Source organism: Phalaenopsis equestris, unplaced genomic scaffold (assembly GCF_001263595.1).
Source record: "Phalaenopsis equestris unplaced genomic scaffold, ASM126359v1 Scaffold000146, whole genome shotgun sequence".
Taxonomy (NCBI): domain Eukaryota; kingdom Viridiplantae; phylum Streptophyta; class Magnoliopsida; order Asparagales; family Orchidaceae; genus Phalaenopsis; species Phalaenopsis equestris.
In genome coordinates this window covers 286,278-313,593 of record NW_018164588.1, presented here as the reverse complement: position 1 = coordinate 313,593, position 27,316 = coordinate 286,278, and the positions used below count along the sequence as shown (strand labels likewise).

The following is a 27,316-nucleotide window of genomic DNA, read 5'->3' as shown; positions in this document are numbered from 1 at the left end:
GATGAAACTACATGGATGTCAACCAGCAGTCAACAGGGTGCGGGGAGTCAGTAGAAGGTTTTCGCGTGCCCTGGAGATGGGAAACCCTCGAACTGGCTCGAAGAAGAAGAACGATGGAGCGGAGTCAGAGCTACACGCTGCCGCAAGAGCCGGCAATCTCCGCGCAGTTGAATCGATTTGCAGTTCTGATCCCATCGCAGTCAATTTCAGGGACAAGCATTCTCGAACTCCGTATCCTTCTCAATCCTCCGTTTATTTTTTCTAGCTTCTAATGAATACTTTGTAGAAACAGGCATAATCTACATGCCTTTAGTTTGCGGTTTTGTTCTATGTTTTTTATTTCTTCTCCTTTCTTTTTTTTTCTAGGGTTTTATGGGATGCCGTTCGGTTGATTGAAATTACAAATCACGCTTTGACTAAGGATTTATTTACTCTTTTTTTTCGTTTGGTTGGATGTAGCTAGAAACAAATACTGTTTTTGCAACTCTTTAAGCGCCTTCAAAATGCCACTTATGATTGAAATTTCGTATACAAGATGAACGAAGATTCAATCACTGCTTTCCGCGTCTACTTTTAATTTGACTTATATTGTGTGCAATTATGGATTGCTTGAGTGCCTTCATAAGGATCAATGAACATAATTATTTTTTTTTATAAGTTTAGAAATCCTATGATTGATTTCATATAAAATTAGGAATGATTCTGCAACTGCAGTTATTTAATTGTATCATGGAAAAATGGGAAATTTTTGTTCTTCAAGGATAATTCTATTAAGAATCTGATAGTACACTCAATGAGGAATGCATGATATGAAATAGATGAACCACTGCCAATGTTATTGAGTTCATGTGATGCTATTAGGCTGTATTGGTGTAGGATAAAATTGATGTTAAATTTAGAGGATTTTTTTGTAAAAAATTTCTCCTTTTTGACGAAATGTTCATGATTGCAATTAGATTGTAGTTATTTTTATCACTTTCATAAATAAAAAATTTTCTTTATAAATGGAGAATACTCGCAACAGAATTATACTTATATGGATATGATTGTAAGAGAATTACAATAATGTGAAAGCAAAATATTTAAAATAAAAATGCATCCTATCTTTTTATCTCCAAGGATTGATCGGTCCCTCCCCCCTTCTTGTCTTCTCTCTCTCTCTCTCTCTATCCGTTATTTTTTCCTTACTCTCCCTCTCCATGGGCCTCTCTCCTTTTTGGTTTGTTCTTGTTCTCTTTCTTGTCTCTAGGTGATCTTGGAAAATTTCAAAATCATAAAATGTTTAAAATTTTTCAGAATTTGAAAAAAATTAGAAGCTTTAAGAAGATTCTTAGGATCTTCAAAAGGTTTCCAAGAGTATTTGGAAGTTGAAGATAATATTCTTGATGGAGTTAAACAAGTTAAAACTCCAAAACCAGTCAAGGATAGGTAAGCCCATATACAAGGTAGTCCAAATTTTGATTTTCTAAATGGGGGCTTAAATCACAGTCTTGCAGTAAAATAACAAACAATCTTATTCATTTTGCATGTGATGGACATGTGGAGGAGAAATTCAAGGGATTCTAGTTATTTTAACCCTTAGTTTAAGGACAAGTTCCTAGTTTCATGTTTTGTTCTAGGTTTCAGTGAATCTGTCAGTTATACATTTCTATAGGCATATAACATATACGGGGCTATCTGTCAGTAAATCAAAAAAGGTCATTTAGATGTATTTTTAAGGTGATAAGTAACTTCATTTTCTTCTTATAATATATATTCACAGTACTTCGTAAATCTAATATTGTTCTACATACTTTACTAATATTTAATGCACAATTTTGTACACTCATATTGGCCCTCTTTATTCAAATATTAAATCCACTTGGTAGGGTGCTCCTATTTATTGTGAAGTCTTATCTATTTAGGTTTTCTCAAATCATGTTTTGGCAGGAGAGCTATATGTTTGGTTTTAGCAGGTCACTCGGGCATGGACATGACCATAAGCTTGGTATGAGTAGGTTCTATTGTCCCTTCCTAAAGTGAGATGTCTAGAGGTTAGTAGACTGTTACCTGACATGTTAAAATATCAAAAGTCATTAAATAGAAGTCAATTAGATACATAACCCTTCCAATCCCTTATAAATTTTAGCAGGATTTATCTACAGATTTTTAGCCAGGATTGCTTAGTGCACCTAGAGGCTTTTGTAGCACAATGGCCATGTTTGACATATTTTTAAAAATTACCCATTTATTCATTGCAGCAAAATGAATGATGCATCTTATATTATAAGGCTATTCTTTAAAGGCATTTATTTCTTGCACCATCATGTTTGATCGTGATGTAAGTTTATGTCATAATTTTGAAAACCTTATGATGATTATTTGGCACAAAATTTAAATTTCTATTCTCACTGATTGGCGTGAATTCTGTCATAAATGATATCTCCCCACCTCAATTGCCACTTTCTCCTCACAAGTTTCTCCCTCCAAAATTATTTTGAATTTTGAATGGGTTGCATCGTAGACTATAAATAGGAGTATTAATGAATAGAAAATATGCTTGTAAAAATATGGAGTTTGAGAACTCTTTGTGCTCGGTGGCTACCCCTCTCTCTTGGAGCCTCTTGGTGAAGTTCAGTTTTCATACGCTCCTCTTAATGATCTCTTCATTCATTTATGAGGGAACATTGTTTTGTAGTTACACATCTCCAATAGCCCTCACATCTTTCGTCCAAGCCCTTTCCTTTCATGTAAATAGCTTAGAAAGCTTTCCACAGTTGACAGCCACGGCTCCTCTTCACATAGTCTCCACCAAACTGACCTCTTCACCCTCAAATTTTATCACTTTACCAACATGAGCTCCATATCACATTTAGCCTCCTCGTCCACTAATTTAAAACTTAAACCGACCATACGTAGTCCAAGAACTAAAGTTACAAACGCCTCCCTCCCTCACTATGCAGATGGGATGTCTTGCCTATCTCTACACAAAGCTAACCTCCACAATCCACCAAACCCATCAATTACATTCTTAGTCGCCCAATAACTCCTCCTTACATTCCACCATATTCCTTGCAAGGCAGAATGTACACGAAATGAGCTCCTATACTTTCATGTTAGGATTTGTTTGGGGCAGCTTATAAGTGCGGCGGCATTTTCTTTTAGGATTCGTTTGGGGCAGCTTATAAGTGCGGCGGCATTTTTGAAAGTTTTATCTGCTTATAGGAAAACAACATTTTTTATTTCCATGAAACGCGATCGCGGGTATAACCCCGCGATCCTTTTTACCCGTTTTATCTGCTTATAGGAAAACAACGTTTTTTATTTCCATGAAATGCGATCGCGGGTATAACCCCGCGATCCTTTTTACCCGCCTGTTCCTCCGCCGCCGAAGGAAGCTGCTCTTACCTCCGCACTCCCCATTCGGCCGAGAGCCTGCTTACCCTTGGTAAAAAATCCCTCTCCTCCCTCCGCTCATTCATCTCTTCTTCCCTCTTTATTCTTTTTTGAGGTTCTTTTGTTGTTCCAAATCCCTAATCATTCTTTGATGTATTTATGCTTTTACCCATCAATTCTCCTCCCCCGAGTTTTGAGATGATGCTATGAGATCTTCTTTGATGTATCAAGTGCTCTACTTGTTGAATACAATAGCTTTTAGGTCTGCATTATCTATTTGCTTCTGTTGAAGATTACCCTGGATATTTAAAATCTGCACATTTTGTACATGTAATTTTTGTTTTTTAATTTTTACAATGTCATATTTTTGGAACTATTATTACCATTTCATTTCCGTTGTCGTATCTAAAAGAGTATGATCATGTGTTCTCTGATGAATGAATTCAAAGACCACAAAGCTTAGCAATGTGTGATCGAGAAGTTCATGATTAATTTCACAGTGGCTAGTTAATAACTGGTGTGTCTTAAAAAAGAACCTCTTTTGAGTAAAATTTATTATATGCTAATTCAAAATTATCAAGTTCTGTCCGAACATTCATTCAAAAAAAGAAAAAACATAGTTTATGTTTTTATTTTTTTTGTTCCATACCAACATGCAGATACCACCGTTTTTTTATTTTCCAAAAATTTTAACTTGTATTCATTTAATAAGAATTTTTTGCTAAGATATCACTATAGTGATGTGCTTTCATGGCCCTTGACCACTTGGCTCATTGTGTTTTCTTTTTCTGTTATAGACCTGAAATTCTTTCACTTCAATGGTTTTTTCTGTTATAGACCTGAAATTATAGACCTGAAATTTTCTTTTTATTTTTCATCTTGATCGAATTGCTTTTGAACGCGTTCGCATCCTTTTTTTATGATGCACGAATGTTCACATTTCTATTAAATTAGTTCTCTCGTTCTATTTCCATATGCATATTTATGTATGTATAAGAAAATTATTTCTATGAGCAAAAAGTCCCCCGCCTTTCTTGACCGTACACTTCGTATGTAGATTTTTTGTATACTTGAAGTTTTATTTCAATTCAGGACTTCTTGTATACCACCTTTCTTGACCGCACAAATTGAATCTCAAACCTTGACATGAATACATTTGTTGACACAATTTTCAAAGGTTATTATGGCTTGTCATTGTTGAATGAGCTCTTGCATTTGAGCATCTAATAACTTTTCCGTTAGACACATTTTTAACTTTAAATTTTTCAGCAATCATGTTTTAGTATCAGTTGCGTGGTATGCATGTAAAGTTTTGGGATTTGCTATCAGAAGTTCAATGTGAAATAGTTCATATCACAATTTTTTTCCCAAATGCGATTCTAATATTAATGTCTTCCTCAAGGTTCAAAGCTAGGAAATATTGCAACATTATTAAATTTTTGATGCTCATGTTATTGAATGCATTATTTTCTTATTTCACCCTTTACTAGTAAGTAGTGCAATGAATAAGAGCAAAGAGGTTGCATCATCGGCTATGTGGGACAAGGATGCAACAAATATTTTCTGTGATCTTTGTCTTAGGGAGGTCGAGCTGGGAAATAGGCCGAAGACATATTTTAACAAAGAAGGTTGGCAAAATGTTATGATCAAATTTAAGGAATTGACAGGAAGGGACTATGACAGAATGAAATTTAAGAACAAGTGGGATCAATTAAAAAAAGACTGGAAAATATGGAAAAAACTAAAGATGGGAACTACAAGTTTGGGATGGAATCCAGTGAAGCGAACAATAGATGCTCATGAAGATTGGTGGACTGAAAAACTAGAGGTAATGTCATATCTTTCACTATTTTCTTAATTCATTTTTAGTTATATTAAATTATTTTAAATAATTCAATTTGTTATGTCGTGCAGGTCATGCCAGCAGCTAAGAAATTCAAATTCAATGGCATTCAATGGCATTGATCCAGTGATCCAGTAATGGAAGAGAAGCTGGATGGCATGTTCAGAGGGGTTATTGCAACGGGAGCATATGCTTTTACCCCATCTGAACCTGACTTCATTGGCACAACAGATGTCCTGGGAACCGATAATGTAAGTGACTCAGGAGAAGTGCCCTGCGAAATCCAAAGGAATGTGGAATCCACATCCGTTTCAAAGCGACCCAGGGTTGAGAAAAGGAAGAAAGGAGTCGCAGTCGTCAAAAGCACAATTGAAAAACCGGCTAAATCCTGCACAGTTAAGCTTGCTGCCTCACAGGATATATCCGTTGAGGGGTGCCTTCGAATTCTAAATACACATGCTAAGGTTAAGGCGGACAGGAAACTATATATCAATTGTGTTAAGTTACTACAAGATCCAATTCGTAGAGAATTTTTTGTGAAGTTGGATGCAGAATATCAAGTTGATTTCTTATGCTCCTTCTTGGAAAATTGAATGTTTTGAAATCTTGTCGTTATATTTTCTAGAACTGTTTGTACTGTTGTATCGTGGATCACTATTTTTTTTCTAGCACTCCTTATAATTTACATTATTGTCCTCATATCTTTTTTGGTTATATGTTGTAAGGATGTGTTCAAGTGGCTAAAGGTTTTAACTATTCTCTTTTAACTAACTTTCGTGGGATGGATCCAGAACAAATGAACTACGTTAGAAAGATTGTTTTTATTCTTACTTTATTATACGACTACTACCTTACATACATCGACTGAACTCCATATATGACATCGAGTTATGTTGGCGATAAATGGGTCGGTGAGTTACTACAGGGCCATTCAACACGCTTCGCAAACATGTTTTGTATGACGAAAGAGATTTTCATCGACTTGTTCTACTAACTACAACACCAACATGATTTGAATGACTCGACCATAGTAACATCTAGAGAGGTGTTAGCAATAACACTCTATATATTATCTCATCCATTAGAGGAGTCATGAAGCGATTCCAAAATTCATTAGAGACTATTAGCAGATATTTCTCGATTGGTCTGAAGGCTATAATAAGTTTAGCCTCCAAGATAATTCAACCCGCTCACATTCCAGTCCACCGCTCACATTCCAGTCCATTCTTACTCATATTGCGAATAGGATCTCACATTCCAGTCCATTCTTACTCATATTGCGAATGATCCTCGTTAAATGTCGTTCTTCAAGGTATCTATTAAAGATGCCATTATTATATTAAAATTAGTTCTCTCTCAAATTATTAATAATGTAAACACTATAAAATTTAAGACTGTATAAGAGCTATTGATGGAACTCACGTCGATGAACGTGTATCTGCCACTGACAAAGTCGCTTACATTGGACGTTGTGATGAGAGGGCAGCGCACACGATAGTCGTGTTTTTAAGTTTGTCACCAGACACCGAAGACATTGCTTCCCGTACCCCCCTCATAGTACATATTTATAGTAAATATGTTTGATTTTTTGAATCATTTCTAAATTATGAATTCGTGCAGGTAAATATTACCTGACTGATGCCGCATATCCCTTACAGAGGGGTTATCTAAACTCTTATGCTGACACAAAGTACCACATTCTCGACTTTGAGAGGTCAAGAGAGATTGCGCGTGGTAGAATGAAAATGTTCAACAAACGACACTCCTTACGCGGCGTGATTGAAAGATCATTTGGGGTATGAAAGAAGAAGTGAGTGATATTACGCGACATGCCAACCTACCCATTTCCTAAGCAAGTGCATATAGTTGTGTCAACCATGACATTGCACAACTACATTCGCCGCCACCACTCTAGTTATGATGTGGACTTTGCTTCTATGGAATAAGACCTATATCAAAATCCACCATAAGCATATGAATTTCATGTGGGACATCTCGTACCATAGGAAGAATCAAAAAATGCTCACAGTCGCGAAGGTGAAGGTGCAATGGAGAGGGCTGCATTGTGAGACCAGCTAGTAGACGAATATTGTTCGATCATGATTGCTCATCTGTTGTTATTCTTAAAATTTAGAAATATGATGCATCCATATCTAAGACACTCTTTTTTTATGGAAGAAATATGAATCTGAGCTTTTAATTCTCCTTTTTTTTTTCTCCACAGTGAGCTCTTAAAATGACTAGCTTCTTGTAATTTGGACAAGGTTGATTTTATCTTGGTTTATGTTCAGTTTAGAGTAATGCTCAACCCTCCAAATAAAACTCACTAGTATACCTTGTCCGTATCAATCACTTTACTTTTTTATTTTGGTTTTTATTCTGTTCTGATTCTGCAATAAAGATAACACACGGATCTGCTTGGTTGCATGACTTCATTCTCCAGCATCCCTACAACCTACCCTTTGAGCTCCTCATTCACAATGATTGAATTCCAATACAATAGAAGGTTTGTTAGTAAAGAATCTGAAATCAATTGGATATAGTATTCTATACCTATCACTTTTCTTAAGCCTTGTGTGCTAAAATGTAAATTTAAATTTTGGGGATTTGCATACATGCAGCACAGTTTATATATATTTTCATATATAACACCTAAATTTTTATTAGGTACTTGGCTAATTGTTCTTCCATGATGCTCTGTAGAATTTCATGCCTCTTAGGTTCATCCAGAAATCTTTAGAGAAGTTGAATTTTGTATTGAAAATGAACAAAAATTTAATACAAAATTGAGCAAGAGTGAAATCTTTGTTTGAAATGGCGTTCATTAAGCTCGATTCAAATTTGATTCATTATGGGATCAATTTTGAATCAAAGCTCGATTCAAATTTGTTTTGAAATTGAACCTGCAATCATATTCTCATCTAAGTTGTAATTTGAGTTCATTAAGCTCGATTCAAATTTGTTTTGAAATTGACCTGCAATCATATTCTCATCTAAGTTGTAATTTGAATTTGAATTAAGTCTTGATCATGAAATTGGAGTTTGATAAGAATATGAATATTCTCCTAATGATGAATTTATATTTCCAGTAGAAATTCGATTTGGTCTTGAATATGAGCCTGAATGTGAATCTGAAGAAAATATGAATCCAAAATGTTGGTTTCCTCCATTTTTTTAATTATTTCTCTGTTTTTATTCGATAATTATTGCTGATTTGGGATTGTCCATTCCATGTGCTTGCGGTTATTGTAAGCCGCTTTCTATGCAAGTTCTCAAAAAGCAGAGAAAATTTGCTTCTATTTTTGCCTTGGTTGAATTTGGAAATTGTTGTTATCCTTTATTTTTGAAGCTGAAACTACTATTTTTTTTTCATAATTTCAAGAAATTACCAAATTTGGGTTTCTTGAGTTGTAAATGGAATTATTGAGACATGCATTATTGATTGAAGCTTTTTGCTTTCCTTTTAAACTTCTGTATATGTGTTGGATGTAAAATTTTTTAGTACCAACAAGTGTTTAATGAAAACTTTTAGGTAATGTTCCCCTCGTATTGGCATGAAATTGGATTTTTAAGTTCGTGATTTATATCTTTGTTCTTTTCATCTAAAACTTTTGGGATTGGTCTGCAAGTGCTAATAGATTTGGTCAAGTTCATTATAAAATTTTGCGGTATAAATTTTAATTTGCTGCAAAGATTCAATAATTAGTGTAAACTTTAACCAAGCAGGTATTTCTTTGATTAATTTTCTTTGGCGAGGTTTGTGATTCTGCACCTGCGATAAGTGGCCTTTAGAAAAGTAGGATTATATAAACTAAAAGGTCTCCTTCAGCTTCAAAAGGTTTTAGAAATTTTAAAATGGAAATAGATCTCCGTATAGGATTACAATCTTAGTATATGCAACTTTTAAGAAGTGCAGGATGCTCTTTGGTTGGTATGTAAACAATTCCTCAACATTTTACTTTTTTATCTAAGATTATGGTTGTTTCTCTAAAATGGATTAGTATACAAGCATAATACGTGCATGAAACACCCGTGCAACACACAATCATATGTAAAGTTAATTATTATGCACAATTACACACATATACATGTATAAAGAAGGGGTGATGGGTGGGCGTGGGGGAGGGACAATAGCTTCTTTCTATTTTTTTTTTTCAATTAATTTCTGCTGATGCATTTTGTTTTGTAATTTAAACTAGTGCTTGGCATTACTACCCTTTTCTTATATGATGTCTTTAATTTGATGTGATGGTAGGGTTCACAATCGATTTCTCCTCCAAAAGACCCACATTTATATGTTTCATGTTTTTAGCTTTTATTTATTATGTAATTATATTCTAAGTCATTATCATTGATTGATTGTTTGCAGAGATGGTAGTGAGTAAAACTAATGTTATAGATCTTGATACTAAGTTAAATACAAAGAAAGATAAAAAAAATAGTTGTAGTAATATAGACCCACATTTACAAGTTAAAGGTGAATTGTTAAGAGAAGATAGAAATGTTTTTTTGAGAAAGTTTTAGATGGCCTTTATGAGTAAGAAATTGCTTTGGAAGAGCAAATTGATTATAATTGCAAGATTATAAGATCTTAGTTTAATGTATGTTTTTTTTATTAGTAATTTTCTAATTGGTTTGTTCTCCTTTAAATAGTTGTAGTAAGATGAGCTACAGGTTTTCATGAAAGTTCGAGCGAGTAATATGCTATTGTGGACTGTCGTCCTTATTACTCACATCACGTCAGTAACATAGCTACGTGCAGTAGTTCTACAGGTGCCCGCGGTGGGCACATAAATCAAATGACTGCAAGTTCTTCAAGTGGGCAGAAAGTACGTCCCATTCTACACTATGATTACAAAAATTCAACCTGTTTCATGTACTAAGCCTTGTCACCCTTGGCACCCATCAGAGCCCACTCCAAATCAAATAAGCCATATATTCCAAAAATTGTAGGAACAGAGCCCAACATCATTCTTTTATAGGCGCTAAGGATCATAAAGATCGGAGGCTGATCTTGGAAAATTTAAGATTTTTTTCTGAGTGTTTCAAGGTAATTTTATAACTTTCAAAAGATTCTAAAAACCTCCAAAACATTTCCAAGAGTATCAAATGCTTAAGTGAATCTTGTCGATGGAGTTAATCTAGTCATAATTCCAAAACTAGTCAAGGAGGGCTGACCACCATACAAGTGAGTTCAAATTATGATTTCCCAAAAAGGAAGCTTAAATTTTGGAGTCTTGCTTCAAAATAGCAACTAATCTTATCCACACTATATGGATTCACCGCATGGAGTAGAAACTTAAGGAATTCCTTTTGGGTTCATATTTTCTTATTTAGTTAATGTTTTTTTAATGATTATTTAGCAATTTTGATGGGACACTTCACATTCTTAAGCTACTTTGGAATTTTAATTATTTTTTTAGATTTTGTTTTGATTTCTTTATATGCAGATCAAGTGTTGTAACTTGGGATGTATTTAGATAGTATTAATATCCAAAATAGTTTCCCAACTATTTGAATGTGATCAATTTAAGTTCTCCTCGACTAAAAAAATTTGGTTCAAAATAATACCTAAGGAATTAAATTGGGATTTATTTTATATAGTTGAATGACTAAATTGGAATCAATTTTGTATCAAATTTTCTACATGATTAACCACTCTGGATCAATTTTGCATAGTCAAGGGATTAAATTGGAGAATTGTAATGCTTTGCAACTAAATTGGCCAAATATAAGTAGTTGGATAATTTTGGGATTTAGCCTTATTTTCTTATATGGAATAAAGTTTATACTATGATCCGATTCATGCTCTCTCTCTCTTTGCTCAATATTCATTTCTTCTAAGTTTAGAATTTGAGACTCACCTTCTTGTATCAGTCACCATTTTTACTAGATCCAAAAGTTTGAAGCAATCTGCTTCATGCCACTTTAAGTTGATGGCTTATAAGAAGAACCAAGCCTGCTCTCCTTATCAAAACAGCATATTTCTTTTTTTAATAGTCTAGAATCAGGAATGCAGAGTTAGAGAAGCAAGGAATCGCACGGAAAAGGCTTGGGAGTTCAAAGGCTCTCGGTCAATGGAGGAAAAGGCATATGAATGTGGTCTTTAAGGTAGTGAGTAGCTTTCTCACTTTCTTTTGGTAATATATCAGATTGCTTGGTAAATTTAATATTATTCCTTATGCTTTGCTAATTTTAGTTCATAGTTTCCTATTGATTAATATCAGGCATCTCTATTTAAATATTATATTTACTTGGTTGGATACCTAAATTATTGGAAAGTATTGTCTGATCCAATTATATTTCTTTGGGTAGTTTGGTTGAGGAAAACACTTTTCTTAAAGTTTGGTGATGCAGGTGGTTAAAGGGTTGCGGTGGCCTGCTGGAAGAGGAGGAGCGGTGGCCTGCTGGTGGATGGAGGGTTGTGGCAGCCTGCAGGAAGAGTTGTGGATATAACCCTCTGAATTCAAATATAAAAAACAAAACTCCTAACACCAAGCATATCATTCTTATTTATAAAAAGAGTCGACCTATTTTATGAAACAGTTAAAATTTCAGATTTTAGGAAATGCTTTTTAAAATAAGAAGGGAGAATGAAATCAGATTTCAGAATTTAGGAAAGAATTTAAATTAAAAAAAAGGCCTAAGAAGGAAAGTAAGGAAATGAAAGGAAAGAAAAAGAAAAGAAAGGAAAAAGGAAGAGAGGGAAGGAGGGGAGAGGAAGGAGGGGGCGACAACCCCCCTTCCTTGAGGACCGGTTGGTCCTCTCTCAAGCCTCACATCAGTTTCCTGGGGTTAGAATAGCTTCAACCTCACCCGTCGAAGTTTCTAGTCCTTTGTCTTTAATCATAGCAGCACTTGGATCCCACTGTCAAATGTACTGCTTCCCAACGCACTTGCGAGGGTACCTCCATCTCGATCCAATCTTCTGAGATTGAAATCTCTTGCATGGTGGTAGATAATTGATCTACTCTACTGTTAAGGGCTCCTATTTCCTCGGGCTCTACCGATGGAATTAGAATGAGGTGTTTGTCGTCTTAGGTGAAGAAATATGTGTTTTTGAATCCATTGTGTTGAGTTTTTTGGTCAAATTGCCATGGTCTTCCTAGCAGAAGGTGGCGGGCATCCATGGGGACAACATCACACCATAACTGGTCCTGCAGCTGGCTCCTTATTGAAAACTCTACTAGGCATTGCCAGTTGATGTTGACCATGTTTTCCTTTTTTAGCCACGTCAGTGAATAAAACTGGAAATGTCTCTGAGTCACGAGTCTCAGTTTTTCTACCATCTGACTTGATTTCACTTTCTTGTTGTTGCCCCCATCGATGATAAGACTGCATACATTTTCGTTCACTGTGCAACTCGTTCACTGTGCAACGAGTGTGGAAAATTTTGTGGCAAAGCTACTGCGGATCCCTTGTTCTTGGCCTGCAGAATTCGTCAAATCAAAGTGTTTCTCCCTCATCTGGTGGAAGCTGATGCTCTTCACCCGTTCACTGTGCAACGGGTGTGGAAAATTGTGGCAAAGCCACTGCGGATCCCTTGTTCTTGGCCTGCAGAATCCGTCAAATCAAAGTGCTTCTCCCTCATCTGGTGGAAGCTGATGCTCTTCACCATGTTCCTCAGCTTCTTGCTAACCTCTTCCACGATGCTCTGCTAGGTAAAAGTTACAACTCTGCTCGTTGGGCAGCTACAGGCTATATGCTTAAATCCATGACATGTGAAGCATTTTCTGGCGGGCACAGCGTTGGGCTTGGCTTTCTCCCTATCCGAACCAATTTTCTCAACTCTCCGCGTCGTGCTCTTGCTGGTGTCTCCAATTGTGGGTCGCTGCTCGGCTGGTGGTGGTTGTTCGCTCTGCTTCTGCTGCCCTTCCACTTTCAATGCTAGTATCTGAACGTCCCCCAACGTCCAGTACGGTTGTAGCTGCACCACATTGCTAATACTAGGTTTCAAGCCCTCAAGATATCTTACTATTGTATTCTTCTTTGGCTCTGTCAGTTTGCACTTCAGTTATAAGTGGTTGAACTGAGCTGTGAACTCCTCCACTGAAAGGTCTCTCTACGGCAGATTGCAGAGTTTCAAAAACATATCCTGACAGTAATGAGGGGGAAGATATTTCTTTTGCATGATTTTCTTCATCTTCTCCCACTGGTAATCTTTTCGCTGCCTTCTTGCCTCCCATGTCGTTCTACATTCTCCCACCATAGGGAGACACTTTTCTTCAAATTGATAGCAGCTAATTTGACCCGTCTCTCTTCGAGTGCCTCTTTGTATTGGAAGATCCAATCAACTGTCTGTAGGCATTCAATAAATTCATTCGGATCCATGCCTTCTTCAAACTCTGGTAGATCTACCTTGATCCCGTTGTTTTGGTGCCCTCCAAATGACATCTCTTATCGGAAAGTTTTCTTGCGGGAGGGACGCAAGTATCCCTCTATCCCTCTTTATGCCTCTCATATTGGATTCTGAAACGTCGTGACCTATCTTATTCATCACTGAAATTATCCCTATGAAAAGGATTCATATCCTCTTTTCTCTCCCCTTCGACTCTCCAGGGGTCTGTCAAAGGTAACTTATTCCTGCGTCATCTCTTCAATCTCTTAAATTCTTTGTTGGGGGTGGAGTTCTCGCCCAATCTCTTTCTGGGTAGGCTCAGACATATTTCTTCTTGACGACATGTTTGATGATTTGGGATCTGTGCAAGGAAAGAAAAGACGAAACAAATAAAGAAGAGAAAAAATAAATTAAAGAAACAAAAAAAAAATTGGTGTGGTGGATTTGGTATGGGCAGATCCTAGAAACCCTAGGATGGGACTAGGGTTGGCTAGCTCCAATACCAAATGATACCAGAATTAACCCAAATTAAGACCCACGACACAATTTTATTAACGACTTAAACAAGATTACGATGAAGACCTGAAAGAAAGAAAGACAACACACAAAGCAAAAATGTAAATTAAAGAATTTTAAATAAAGTCTCGACAAAAATAGATACAATAAGCTGACGTGGAGGAAGTTCAGAGAGGTGTGTGAGAAAATGACGCCAGTAAATTGAAAAATTTGGACGAGAAATTTGCAAAGAAAAACACAAAGACTTACATGGTTTGGCAAATTGACCACGTCCATGGAGTTGCAGAAGATTTTATTACTTTGAGGAATTGCACAGAATTACAAGAAGAATAATCAGAGACGATCTTCCTTTCGCGAATCAGAGCCTTTGCAAACTGGTTCTTCCCACTACTCGCTTCTTCGTTGACCTGCTCCTTCGCGAGCTGCTCCTTTCAAAGGATTCTTTTCGAGAGAACTGCTCCTTTCGCGATATCCTGCTTCATGAATAGACCCCTTTGTGAGAGCTTCTTCCTTCGCTATTCAGAGCCCTGGCCTTCGCTCGATCCTTTCTTTCAGCCCATAAGCCAACGCCGAACAAACAGAGGGATGGCTTCGAAAACCCTTACGATGTATCTTCCTTTGTTACTCTTCTACTTTTAATTCGCGAAGTGGGAGGCGGGAATAGGCGGGATTAATACAATGCAAGAATAATTATTTGAAATAAAGTTTAAATAATTTTCAGAGGAAGAAGAGACCAATAAGACATTCAATTAAAAGCAATTAAATGATTTACATAGATGCTGAGGTTGCCAAATTAGGATGAAGTGGACCAGGCTCCACATCACCCAATAATTCTTCCACTTGGAGACATGTACACTGACTGCATCATCCACTGACTGCACCGTCTTTTTTCTCAAACGTGACATCCTTCACCTCTGCAACTCAAAGCCCTTGTCTTTAAGCTAGAAGACTTTGCTCGAATTTTCATCTTGCAATATTTCTTCATAGCTTTGTGGTTCTCCACACCCTCAGTCAATATATCAGTGCCAACATAACATTGTACCTCCAGACTCCTTTCTAGGTTACTCATGTATCTGCTCACAACTCCCACTTCATGGGGAATGTCCTGCCTTTGCGGAAACCTTTTACAATACTGACATCATGTTCATTTCTCACCACCCACTTGTTGTGCAATATTTTTTTTCCTGGTGGAAGTTTATTCAACTCCCAAGTCTGATTCCATAGCAGGGAAGTCATCTTCTATTTCATGGTCAACTCCCATTTGCTCGAATTTTCATCTTGCAATATTTCTTCATAGCTTTGTGGTTCTCCACCATCTATCAAAAGAATGTAGTTTAGGGTCGATGAGTAATGCTGTAGAGAACGTCTATTCCTAATTGACATGCTAACTGTAGTTACAGGGGTAGACTATTCTGAAACTGACTACGAAATAATAGGGATGAGTGCTATGGACCCACTCTTCTCATCACTTTCATCATTGCTCTGTATTGTGACTTCTGGTAGATCATCAAACCTCACTATCTTGGATTTATGAAGAGCCACTTCAAAAATTGTACTGGACTTGTCCTTGTACATGATCTTCTTATTGAAAATCAAATTCCTGTTTCTTATGAACTTTCGATCCTGATCATCTCAGAAACGATAACCAAATGTCTCGTCTCCATTATCATTGAAATAACATTTTTTTTTACTTAGCCTCGAGCTTGTTACAAGTCTCAGGACTAAAAAGAACTTAAGAAAGAGTCAAATGTCTTAAGGTGATAAAATTTGACATATTTCACACTCCATACCTCCTCAGACAATCTATAGTCTAATGGAACAAATAACCCTCTGTTGATCTAGTAAACTGCAATGCTGACTGCTTTTGTCCTGAAAATAGGTGGTAGTCTGATATGTAATCTCATGTTTCTTGCCCGCTCATTAATAGTATTGTTCATGCGCTTTGCAATACCATTTTGTTGTGGTGTCCCAAGAATGGTTTTCTCCATTTTGATTATCTGAGTTGCACAGTACTCCTTGAATCCACCATCAATGCACTCATCACCATTATCAGACCTCAAACATTTCAGTTTTAAGTCTGGCTCTGTCTCAATCATGGTCTTCCAAAACTTAAACACATCAGATTTAAGCTTCAAGAAATAAATGCATACCTCCCTGCTGTGGTCGACAATGAATTTGATATAGTAACGAGAATCTCCAAGAGATGTCACTGAAGAAGGTCTCCACACATCTGTGTTTACAAGATTCAATTTTCCTGTCTTTGACGTTCTGTCACTTTTCAAGAAACTGACATTCTTCTGTGTTCTCATAATACAACTTTCACACATGCTGAAATCAACTGACTTCAGCTCTAGTAGTTTGCCTCTGGACTGAAGTTCTTTCATGCTCCTCTGACTCATGTGACTAAGCCTGCAAGGTTACAAATCTGTCGTGCTCTCTGCACCTCTGCAATTGTAGTAGCAACAGTGTTGAGCAAACCAGCACTCATATATAGTGTATCAGTTTTCTTAGTAACATTTTATGTGTTATCTAAGGACACTACTGAATGACAACCCTCATCGTGCTGCTCAATAGAAATGAGATTTTTCTTCAACACAATAATGTGTCTGACTTTTTGCAAAATCTATTTGTTTTTGTTAGGGAGTGCAATATCAACGCTCTCATCCCCACCATGTCCAGAGTTTCTTCATCAGCCTGATATATCTTTCTAAAGTCACCTGCAATGCTGTTTTGTATTAACTCTTCATGGGAAGATGTATAGAAAGAAGTCTTTGAATCTAGTATTCAGTTATCAACAGAACTGTGAACTGTCAATAATAGTGCATAATGCACTTCTTTAGTTACAACATTAACGTTATCATTCCTCGTCTTCTTCAAATTTTTGCAGTTCTTTTTTATGTGGTCAGCTTTACCACAATTCCAGCAGATCATCTGCTGGTCAGACTTTGACTTTGATCTTCCTCTATTTGAATTTTTGTCTTGTGATCTCTCTCTTGAATCAACATTTTATTCTAAACTCGAACTTGAAATCTCGCCAGCATCTTTCTTGCGCACTTCTTCAGTCGAATCAAATCATGAATATTGACCCGACTGCAATTACACAATATATTAGCTTCCAAAAGATGACAAAAATCTTGATCCAATTTATATTTAACAGCTAGTGTGCAAAATCGAAATGTTATAAAATTTAGAAAACAATCGACACACTAGAGGTACTACATAAATATACGTATCGGTTCAAGTAATATAAGGCTTTTTTTAAAAACTCTAGTATCGATCCCACAAAGAAGCGAGGAAAGAAATACCTTAGGCTAATTCTAGTGTACTACTATCAGATTTTAGTTTGGAATGTTGATTAAAGTGGTTTTTTAATAACTATTTCTAAATTAAAATCTTAAATCTAAAGATAACATATCTAGATGAATTAGTTTGGAGAATTTTGAGATGATAAAGATTACCTTTCTCGTGAAATGACCTAGATAATTTGTAGGAATGAAATATTTAAAATATAATGTTGTCAGTGAAATAGTAACATACATATTCTTTACCCTCTCGAGTGCATAAAGAATGTTGATTATTTCAGAGTTTAATTCCTAAACTCGTGGTTAGGCTGAGAGCATATTAGCTCTAACTGTAGAGTTATCACTTCCCCTCACCTGAGGGTTAACATCTCGCTTTAGTTTTCAAACATCTGGACCAAATTGGAGATTTTAGTCTATCACTATAAAATCTCCAATTTCTTGTCCATTAAAATTTCTCGCTATCTATTTGCACTCCACCTTGGACGATCACCATGACTCTTTTCAAAGTTGAGTGTGACACTCACTAGTTGGTGAAATCACAGCCCTTCCGGGTCACTGTGTTTAGCAACAAATTTTAACAATAAAAATGATCAGTTTGTAAAGCAAATTAAGAGTCTGTCAAAATACCATCATATTAATGAAATAAGAGAATATCTTAAGCAAATCTAAATTCCTAAACATGTTTCCATTCCATTATAAAAGAAAAGTAAAATGAAGATAATGACATAAGCAGAAAAAAAATTGATAGAATTATAAATTGTGTCAACAAGGAACATATGTCTACCTACTCTCTTTCGAGTATATAGATACGCTTAGTATTTTATTAGTTTTATGCAACTATCTGTCACCTAGAAACTCCTAATAAAAACATATCATTAAATTTTATTTCCGTAAAAGTTACATTGTTGCTTAAACTACATTGTCATAGTCACCGGTTAATGTGAGTACACTCATCTTGTGAGATCACTACTCTCCCGAATTTTTATTTCACTTACAACAGATTTTAACATAACATATGTTATTTAAGTTCTGTCAATGAAGCGAATGCGATATTACTCATCACATTAAATTGAAAACAATTATATCAAAAAATAAATTTTTCTACTCATGTCTCTACTTCATATCAAAATAAAATATCAAAGAAAACTACTCACAAAACATGGATTAAACACAATAAAAAACATCATTAAATCAAAACAAATCAACTAGAAAGTGTTTACAACAATTAGAAGATAATGAAAAACACAATACTTAATTTTTTTCCTCTGAAAAAAAGAAAAAAATCCCTCCGACAAAGTTTCTCGTTGATTCGTGCAATGCTCATACAATTCTCTTACATATATTTCTAAAAATCCCTCACTAATCTCTCCAGACATGGTGGAAGTCTACATCTTCATCTCCTCTCTAAACTAACACTAAATTCTCTCCAAGATCTCTCTTTAAACTCCTCATGAGAGGCGTCAAGCCCCTCTTTTTAAAGAGACACCAAACATCTCCTTTTTTCAAGAGATATACCTCTCCACTAGAAGAGACACCATTTTACTCAAAGAGACAACTCTAGCCTTTCCAAGTGTCTAAATTCATTGAACCACTCAATGGGACATGTAAATTGTTTGAAATCTTCCAAAATAGCCCAAAATTGCCCAAAAACTGCTCCTTAACCGTTTCTGGCGCCTAGGTGCCACCTTGCAGGCAACTCCACTGTTTTGCCCTGTTTCGCTCCGTCTCAGCTCCGTTTTGCCCCGTTTCATTTCTGTTTCACTCTAAATTGTTATACCTACAAAATAAACATGAAAATAACATTTCTTTAAAGTGTAATTTCATTCAAAAATATGTAATAAATGTAAAAGAGATTAAACATAGAAAAACATATTGAAATGTGTCAGGTCAGAATTTTCTTTTTTGCTCGTTTTAACTATAAATTGCACCGTTTTTCGTTTTATCTTCTCCATAAGTCCATTTCTTATTTCTGAAACAAAAAAATATGCAAAATACCTTATTTTAAAGTATAATATCATTAAAAATTAGTATAAAATATATATGAAAAAGTAGTCATTTTTTAGACGTGTCAAATATCATCATATTTTAATTTTAAATTTATCTGCAGAATTGCTAGCAATCATTCCATGATTTCTCAGCTATATGACAATGAAACCAACAATATCATAATGCATATCTCATCGTCAAAATTAATTTCAACTGACAATTGATTTGTGATAATATTGAAATCATTCAGATGTTGAGCAACAGACACACCTGTCATCTTTAAGTTGAATAACTTTTCATCAAACGCATATTGTTATTCGCCGATGACATTTCATACATACATGATAAAACTGTAATGAAATTTGTAGTAGTCATTTCATTGATGTCATTATGTGCAACGGATCTTGACAGGGTTAATAAAAAAACCCTCAGAACCTGTTAATCCAACAGATTCCAATCAGTTTCATCCATCTTCTCTGGTCGTTTTCCCAGTAACGGAAGATAAAGTTTCTTTCCATAGAGGCAGTCATTTATCTGCATCCTCCAGTAACCAAAATCTGTCATCAAATTTCTCGATCTCTGATGCCATTACATCATCTCCAGTCATTGTTTTCCCCTGAACCTTGTCTTTGATACCAATTGTTGTGAGAAAATGATGACAATAAAACGAAAGATTGAAACGAGGAAGTAACAAAGAAAACACAGATTTACGTGGTTCGGCAAATTGAATACGTCCACGTGTTGCACAGGATTTTATTTCTTTGAGGAATTACACCAGAATTACAAAAAGAATAATCAGAGCCTTCGCGAACTGGTTCTTCTCGCTACCCGCTCCTTCGGCGACATGCTCCTTCACAAGCTGCTCCTTTCGAAGGATTTTTCTCGAGAGAATTGCTCCTTCCGTGACTTCCTGCTTCGCGAATAGATCCCTTCGCGAGAGCTTCTTCCTTTGCTATTCAGAGCCCTGGCCTTCGCTCGATCCTTTCTTTCAGCCCATAAGCCAACGCCGAACAAACAGAGGGATGGCTTCGAAAACCCTTGCGATGCATCTTCCTTTGTAACTTTTGTTTTTATTTCGCGAAGGGGGAGACAAGAACAAGCTGGATTAATTCAAGGCAAGCATAATTATTTAAAATAAAGTTCAAATAATTTCCAGAGGAAGAAGAGGCCAATAAGACATTTAATTAAAAGCAATTAAATGATTTTCATAGATGCTGAGACTGCCAAATTAGGATGAAGTGGACCGGGTTCCACATCACCCAACAAGGTGGTGCTAGATTGGTGGTTGCAGTGAAGACCGGAGAGATGTCGAACGGCTGTGGAAGAGTAGGACAACAAGTCGGCGATTGTTAAGGCAACGAACCGCAACTGAGACTGCGGTAAGGAGGATTTGGAAGGGGTAGCATACAGTACAACCTGCAGAGAAGCTGCAAGAAGACGACATGATGGTTGCGGCCTGTAGGGGAGCTGCAAGGAAGAGTTGGAAGAAACAGTTGTAGGTGCGGTTTTCAGGGCAGCTGCAGTAAAGGAGGTTTCAGGTGGTTGAAGGATTGTGGTAGCTTGCAGAAAGAGGAGAGACGGTGGCCTTCAGGAAGAGTAGAGGGTAGCGGTGGCCTGCCGTAAGGCTGGGGAGCGGGTGGACAACAAAGAGGAGGGTGGAAGGATAGAAGAATATCTCAGCAGGGGTTGAGGTACAGTCGGAGCACCACCCAGACCTGTGAAGACGGTTACTACCTCGGATGAGGGACAGTCAGAGCACTTCCTCAACGTCGGATATAGCTCATCAAAGGAAAAACTTTTAAATAAAACTTGAATTTAGATATCAAATACAAGGCCCCTAACTCCAAACATATCATCTCTTATATAAAAAAGACTTGGACCTATTTTAAGGAAAAATTTAAAATAAGAAGGAGAATAAAATCAGATTTTAAGAAATAGTTTTTAAAATAAGGAAGATTAAAATAAATTAGGAAATGATTTAAATTAGAAAAGGCCTAGGAAGGAAAGAAAAAAAAGAAAAGAAGGGAAAAAAAAGAAGGGAGGGAAGGAGGGGAGAGGAAGGAGAGGGCGGCAACCCCCTTTCCTTAAGGACTGACCTGTCCTTTCTCGAGCCTCACGTCAGTCTCCTGGTGTTGAGAGAGCTTCGACCTCACCTGTCGAAACTTCTAGTCCCTTATCTTTAATCATGACAACAATTGGATCCCACTGTCGAATGTATTGTCTCTCAACACACTTGCGAGGGTACCTCTCGGTCTAATCTGCTGGGACTGAAATCTCTTGCATGGTGGTGGCCATGGTGGTAGAGAACCGATTGTCACTAAAATCGGTCTGACTACTCTGTCGGTAAGGGCTTCTGTTTCCTCAGGCTCTACTTAAGGAAGTACAATGAGGTGTTTGTCGCCCTTGGTGAAGGAATATGTCTTTATGAATCCTTCGTGTCGAGTCTTTTGGTCAAATTGCAACGGTCTTTCTAACAGAAGGTGACAGACATCCATAGGGACCACATCACATCATACCTAGTCCTGCAGCTGGCTCCTTATTGAAAACTCTACTAGGCATTTTTAGTTAATGTTGACTCTATTTTTCTTCTTCAGCCGCATCAGTGAATACAATTGAGAATGTCTCTGAGTTGTGAGTCTTAGTTTTTCTACCTTTTGACTCGATGTCACTTTCTTGTTGCTTCCCCGGTTGATGATAAGACTGCATATCTTTTTGTACGCTGTGAAGTGGGTGCAGATAGGGTTGTAAACGAGTCGAGATTGAGCAAGCTCAGGCTTGGGTTGTGTTCGAAATTGGCTCGTGAATAGTGTGTTTGGCTTGATTTAAATATTCTTATTTGTGTTCAGCTCGAAATTGACTTGTTAAAATTAATTGGGAAAAATAGATGTAGAGTGATAGATTCGAACATGAATCAAATCTATACAAAAGAAGATGCAGAACCACGTTGCCACATGAGTTGTTATGATTTAAAGATGTAAATATATATAATATATTATTATAAAAATAATTATATGATTTTTTTTTTTCGAGCTAAAACGAGCTTAACACGAGCGAGCAAAGAGTTGTTCGTGTTCGGCTCGTTTATAATTTAAGCTTAAAAAATTTGTTCGTGTTCGACTCGTTTTCTTAACGAACGATCCGAATACGAACTACTTAACGAGCCGAACACGAGTTGTTTGCGAACTACGAGCTTTTTTGGCAACCCTATGTGCGGAAAATATTGTGATGAAGCCAACATAGATCCCTCGTGTCCTCTGCCTGTAGAATCCGTTAAATCACAAATGTTTCTCCTTCATCTGGTAGAAGCTGATGCTCCTCTCCCTATTTCTCAGCTTCCTGCTTCTCACTAACATTCTCTACGACGCCCTGCTCGGTAAAAGTTGTAATTCTGCTTGTCGGGCAGTTGGAGGCTATGTGCTCAAATCCATGACATCTGAAACATATTTTGGCGGGCACAGTAGTCGGCTTCTTCTCACCGGGGGTGGCTTTCTCCCTGTTCGAACAAATTTTCTCAACTCTCTACGTCGTGCTCTTGCCGGTGCCTCCAACTATCGGGGGTGGCTTTCTCCCTATTTCCATTTTCAATGTCGGCGTCTAAATATCCCTCAGCGTCCGTACTATTGTAGTTGCACCACATTGCTAATACTAAGCTTCAAGCCCCCAAGGTATCTGACAACTGTATTCTCCTTTAGCTTCGTCAGGTTGCACTTCAACTGTAAGTGGTCAAACTGAGCTGTGAATTCCTCCACTGAAAGGTCTCTCTGCTGCAGATAGTGAAGTTTCAAAAATATGTCTTGGCAGTAATGAGGGAGAAATTTCTTTTGCATGGTTTTCTTCATCTTTTCTCACTTGGTAATCTTTTTGTTGTCTTCTCTCATCCTCTACCGTTGTGCATTCTCCCACCAGAGGGAAATACTTTTCTTCAATTTGATAGTAGCTAATTTGCATGATTTTCTTCATCTTCTCCCACTTGGTAATATTTTCGTTGCCTTCTCTCCACCTCTATTGTTGTACGTTCTCCCACCATAGGGATATACTTTTTTTCAATTTGATAGCAGCTAATTTGACCCGTCTCTCTTCAGACACCTCTTTGTATTTGAAGATTCGCTTAACAGTCTATAGTTATTCATTGAATTCATCTGGATCAATGTCTTCTTCAAACTCTGGTAGATCTATCTTGATCTCGTGGTTTTGATGCCCTCAAGAATGACATCTCTTTTCGGAAAGTTTCCCTGTGGGAGGGATGCAAGTATCCTCTTTAGGCCTCCTCTGATATTAGATTCTGAAACGCCATGACCTAGCTTCATCATCACTGAAATTATCCCTATGAAAGGGATTCAGATCCTCTTCTCTCTAGGTCTCAGTCGAAGATACTTATTCCTGTGTCATTTTTTCAATCTCTGCAATTCTTTGTTAGAGGTGATGAAGTTCTCGCAGTATCTCTTCCTGGGTAGGCTAGGGCATATTTCTCTTTGGCGACATGTTTGACGATTTGGGATCTGTGGAAGGAAAGAAAAAAAGGAACAAAAAAAGAAGAGAAAAAAACAAATGAAAGAAATTAAAAAAAAAAATGGTGTGGTGGATTGGGTAGGGGTGGATGTTTGAAACCCTAGGATGAGACTATGATTAGGCTAGTTCTGATATCAAATGATACCGGAGTTAACCCAAACCACGACACACAACATAATTTTACTACCGACTTAAACACGGTTACGATGAAAATTTAAAAGAAGGAAAGACAACACAAATAAAAAGCGTAAAATAAAGAATTTTAAATAAAGACTAGACAAAAAGAGAGACAACAAGCTGACGAGGAGGAAGAGAGGTGGTGCTAGATCGGTGGTTGCAGTGTAGGCCGGAGAGATGTTGGACGGTCGTGGAACAGTAGGACAATAAGTCAATGATCGTCAAGGCGTCGAACTACAACTGGAAGGAGAAGTTGGGAATGCGGTAGGGAGGACCTGGAAGGGGCAGCATATAGTGCAACTTACAGAGAAGCTGCAAGAAGGCGACGTGGCTACAGCCTGCAGAGGAGCTACAAGGAAGAGCAGGAAGGAGCGGTTGTAGGTGTGGCCTGCAGGGGAGTTGCAGGGAAGAGCTGGAAGGAGCAGTTGTAGGTGCTGACTGCAAGGGAGCTGCAGGTGGCCGAAGGGTTGAGGTAGCCTAATGGAAGAGGAGGGGCGGTGGCTTGCTCGTGGTTGACGGGTTGTGGCAGCCTGTAGGAAGAGTAGAGGGCAGCTGTGACTTGTTGTAGGGCTTGGGAGCTGGTGGACAGCAATGAGAAGCGTGAAAGGATAAATAAATATTTTGGCGGGTCGAGCTATAGCCGGAGCACCACCCGGACCAGTGGAGATGATTGCCACCTCTGATTAGAGACAGCCGGAGCACTTCCTCGACGTTTGATACAACCATCAAGAGAAAACAATTGGGTAAAACCTGAATTCAAATATAAAAGACAAGACCCCTAACTTCAAGTGCATCATTTCCTGTTTATAAAGAGATGGCATATTTTAGGAAACACTTAAAATAATAAAGTAATAAAATCAAATTTCAGATATTTGGAAAGTCTTTTTAAAATAAGAAAGGAAAATAAAATCATATTTTAAATTTTAGGAAAGACTTTTAAAATAAGAAGGGAGAATAAAATCAGATATCAGAATTTAGGAAAGGATTAAAATTAGAAAGGGGCAAGGAAGGAAAGTAAGAAAAGAAGGAAAGGAAAGAAGTGTAAGAAGGAAAACAGTTAGGGACGGAAGTGGGAGGAGGGGAGAGGAAGGAGGAGGTGAGTGTAAGAAAGAAAACAGTTAGGGGCGGAAGTGGGAGGAGGGGAGAGGAAGGAGGAGGTGACAGCCCCCCTTCCTTGAGGATTGGCCGGTCCTCTTCCGAGCCCCACATCACTTGATTTTGATTATTATCTCCTTGATTTACTATTCCTAAACTAGTTACTAGGTTTTTGTTCGTGTCATGGATTTCAAATTGATGTATTGAGGCTTGACGGCCGTGCTACCCTGACTATCTGTGCTTGATAACCATTCGCCTTCATCAATGGAACGAATTTCACATTTTTATTTGCCCATTTGACTTCATTTTTTGTCGGTCTCACTTATTGTTCATTCAACATAGTTTGTTATTTATAACAGTTATCCAAATTTAGTAGCCAGTTAATAAAACTTTAGGATCAATCTTCTCCATGGTAATAAGACATTTGAATAATTACCATTTTTTTTAAGCATAACCTCCCTTAAAGTTTTAAGGGTTGTGATATTTGTAAGCCTCATGGCAAACATTCAAAATTCTTTTATTTTTGCTTTTTCAAACTCGTTCAGTTTCCCGATTATCAATTCATATATTATCAAACTAATGTCATCTCACATATGATTTTGTTATTTAATAGATTAAAGGTAGTTTGGCTGATTGTATTCAAAATACATACATTTTAGAATGTAATTCACTAGAAATCCTTTTTTTTTCGTCTTTGGGCGGCTTAAATTGATTGCATTAGAAAAGAAATAGAATGTCATTTTCTTTTTCACCCACAATATTTTTGACCAGCTCTTATGTCGAGAAAGCTCCCATTTCAATTCCAGTCTATGCTATATTCACCAACTCCATCTCCTTTTGTTCTTCTAATAGCATCTCGTTGGAATAAACCTCAAGATGAAATTATGTGCGGATGGGATTGTTAGAGAACGAACTTGACGAGGAAGAGTTAGAGTTAGAGTGGGAGGTGGAGGTGGAATCGGAAATAGGAGCAAGAGGTTATGAATGGACAATGGGGATTTCGATTTCAAAATTTTGCTTCATTGTTATTTTACCCTAAACAACCAAAAAAATCAATGCTTTTGCAACGTAATACTTCAGAGCAAACAACCCTCGATCGATTGATTTTGTAAAGTAGTGCTATTGCAAATTAGCTCTCCTACTAAGTGGCATGTTGATGCAATATAAAGCTCGATATTAATTTAACACGCGATATTTATGTTTTATAGTTTAGTTAATATGGTGAAATGAATTTGGAATGTGGATTTCAAGAGTGAGTCTCTTTTCTATTATGAAAAAGTGATCTCAATTTGAAAAGAAAGTTATAATTGTTTCCTTGATTTGAAGATTGTGAATGAAACTGGAGACTTCATCTTGCTGCTTGGTCCGGGCATGCGGCGGTAGTAAGTTATCTGTGCAAGAATAAGGCCGATGTAGGAGCCTCTGCCATGGATGATACAGCTGCCATCCATTTTGCTTCTCAGAAGGGTCATATTGAAGTAATCCGAATCCTGCTATCTTCGGGATCGTCTGTGAAATCTACCAATAGAAAAGGCATGACTCCTCTTCATTTTGCAGCCCAAGCTTCACATCTCGAATTGGCCAAATATCTGATCAGGAAAGGTGCAAATCTCAACTCAAAAAACAGAACTGGTGAGACTCCTCTTGATCTTATTAAATCCGATGAAATACGGTCATTAGTCATCGAATATGAGCAGTCTTTGAAGAACAGAGGTGAATCAGAAAGAAGCGAGGCTGTCGATGAGCTTCCACCGAAAAAACCATCTGATGCAGAAGATGGCTTCAATGATCATACTGATGATTCATGTGATGAGGTTGATGCTGCTGCTGTGGATGCAGATGGGAGAAGGGAGAAGAGGAGAGGTGAAGAGAATATGAGTGAGGATAGCCTTCCAGAAGTGAAGAGGCTCAAGGTTCCTCTCGCTCACCTTTTAGCTGAAGATGACATGGCGGAAGAGCTTTGAGTAATGGTTTATAAACTTTGTAACAAAAAAGAACTTTCGTGAGTTTTCAACAGACTATCAGAGACCTTGAATTAGTTTTCTTTTCAGAAGGTTCATTGCCTTCAACTGCTTTACTGATTGTTGTGCATTTTTTTTTATTGTACCCTTTACTTGCATGAAGTAATCGAGCTGCTTTATCATACAATTCAATAGTGTAAGATACTTCGTCGCA

General features: G+C 37.1%; 1 protein-coding gene across 1 annotated transcript; it reads left to right on the top strand.

Moving 5' to 3' along the window:
- On the top strand, positions 1–27,316 carry LOC110021786 (tankyrase-2). Its single transcript, XM_020720427.1, has 2 exons — positions 1–231; positions 26,487–27,316. Exons 1-2 carry the CDS (start codon positions 2–4, stop codon positions 27,103–27,105), a joined length of 849 nt encoding a protein of 282 aa, XP_020576086.1. The 5' UTR covers position 1; the 3' UTR covers positions 27,106–27,316.

Excerpts from the sequence above, each read along its gene's own strand:
- LOC110021786 (XM_020720427.1), top strand. The coding sequence starts at position 2 with ATGAAACTACATGGATGTCAACCAGCAGTCAACAGGGTGCGGGGAGTC. Across the intron at positions 232-26,486 it reads GACAAGCATTCTCGAACTCC|ACTTCATCTTGCTGCTTGGT; the intron begins GTATCCTTCTCA and ends ATGAAACTGGAG.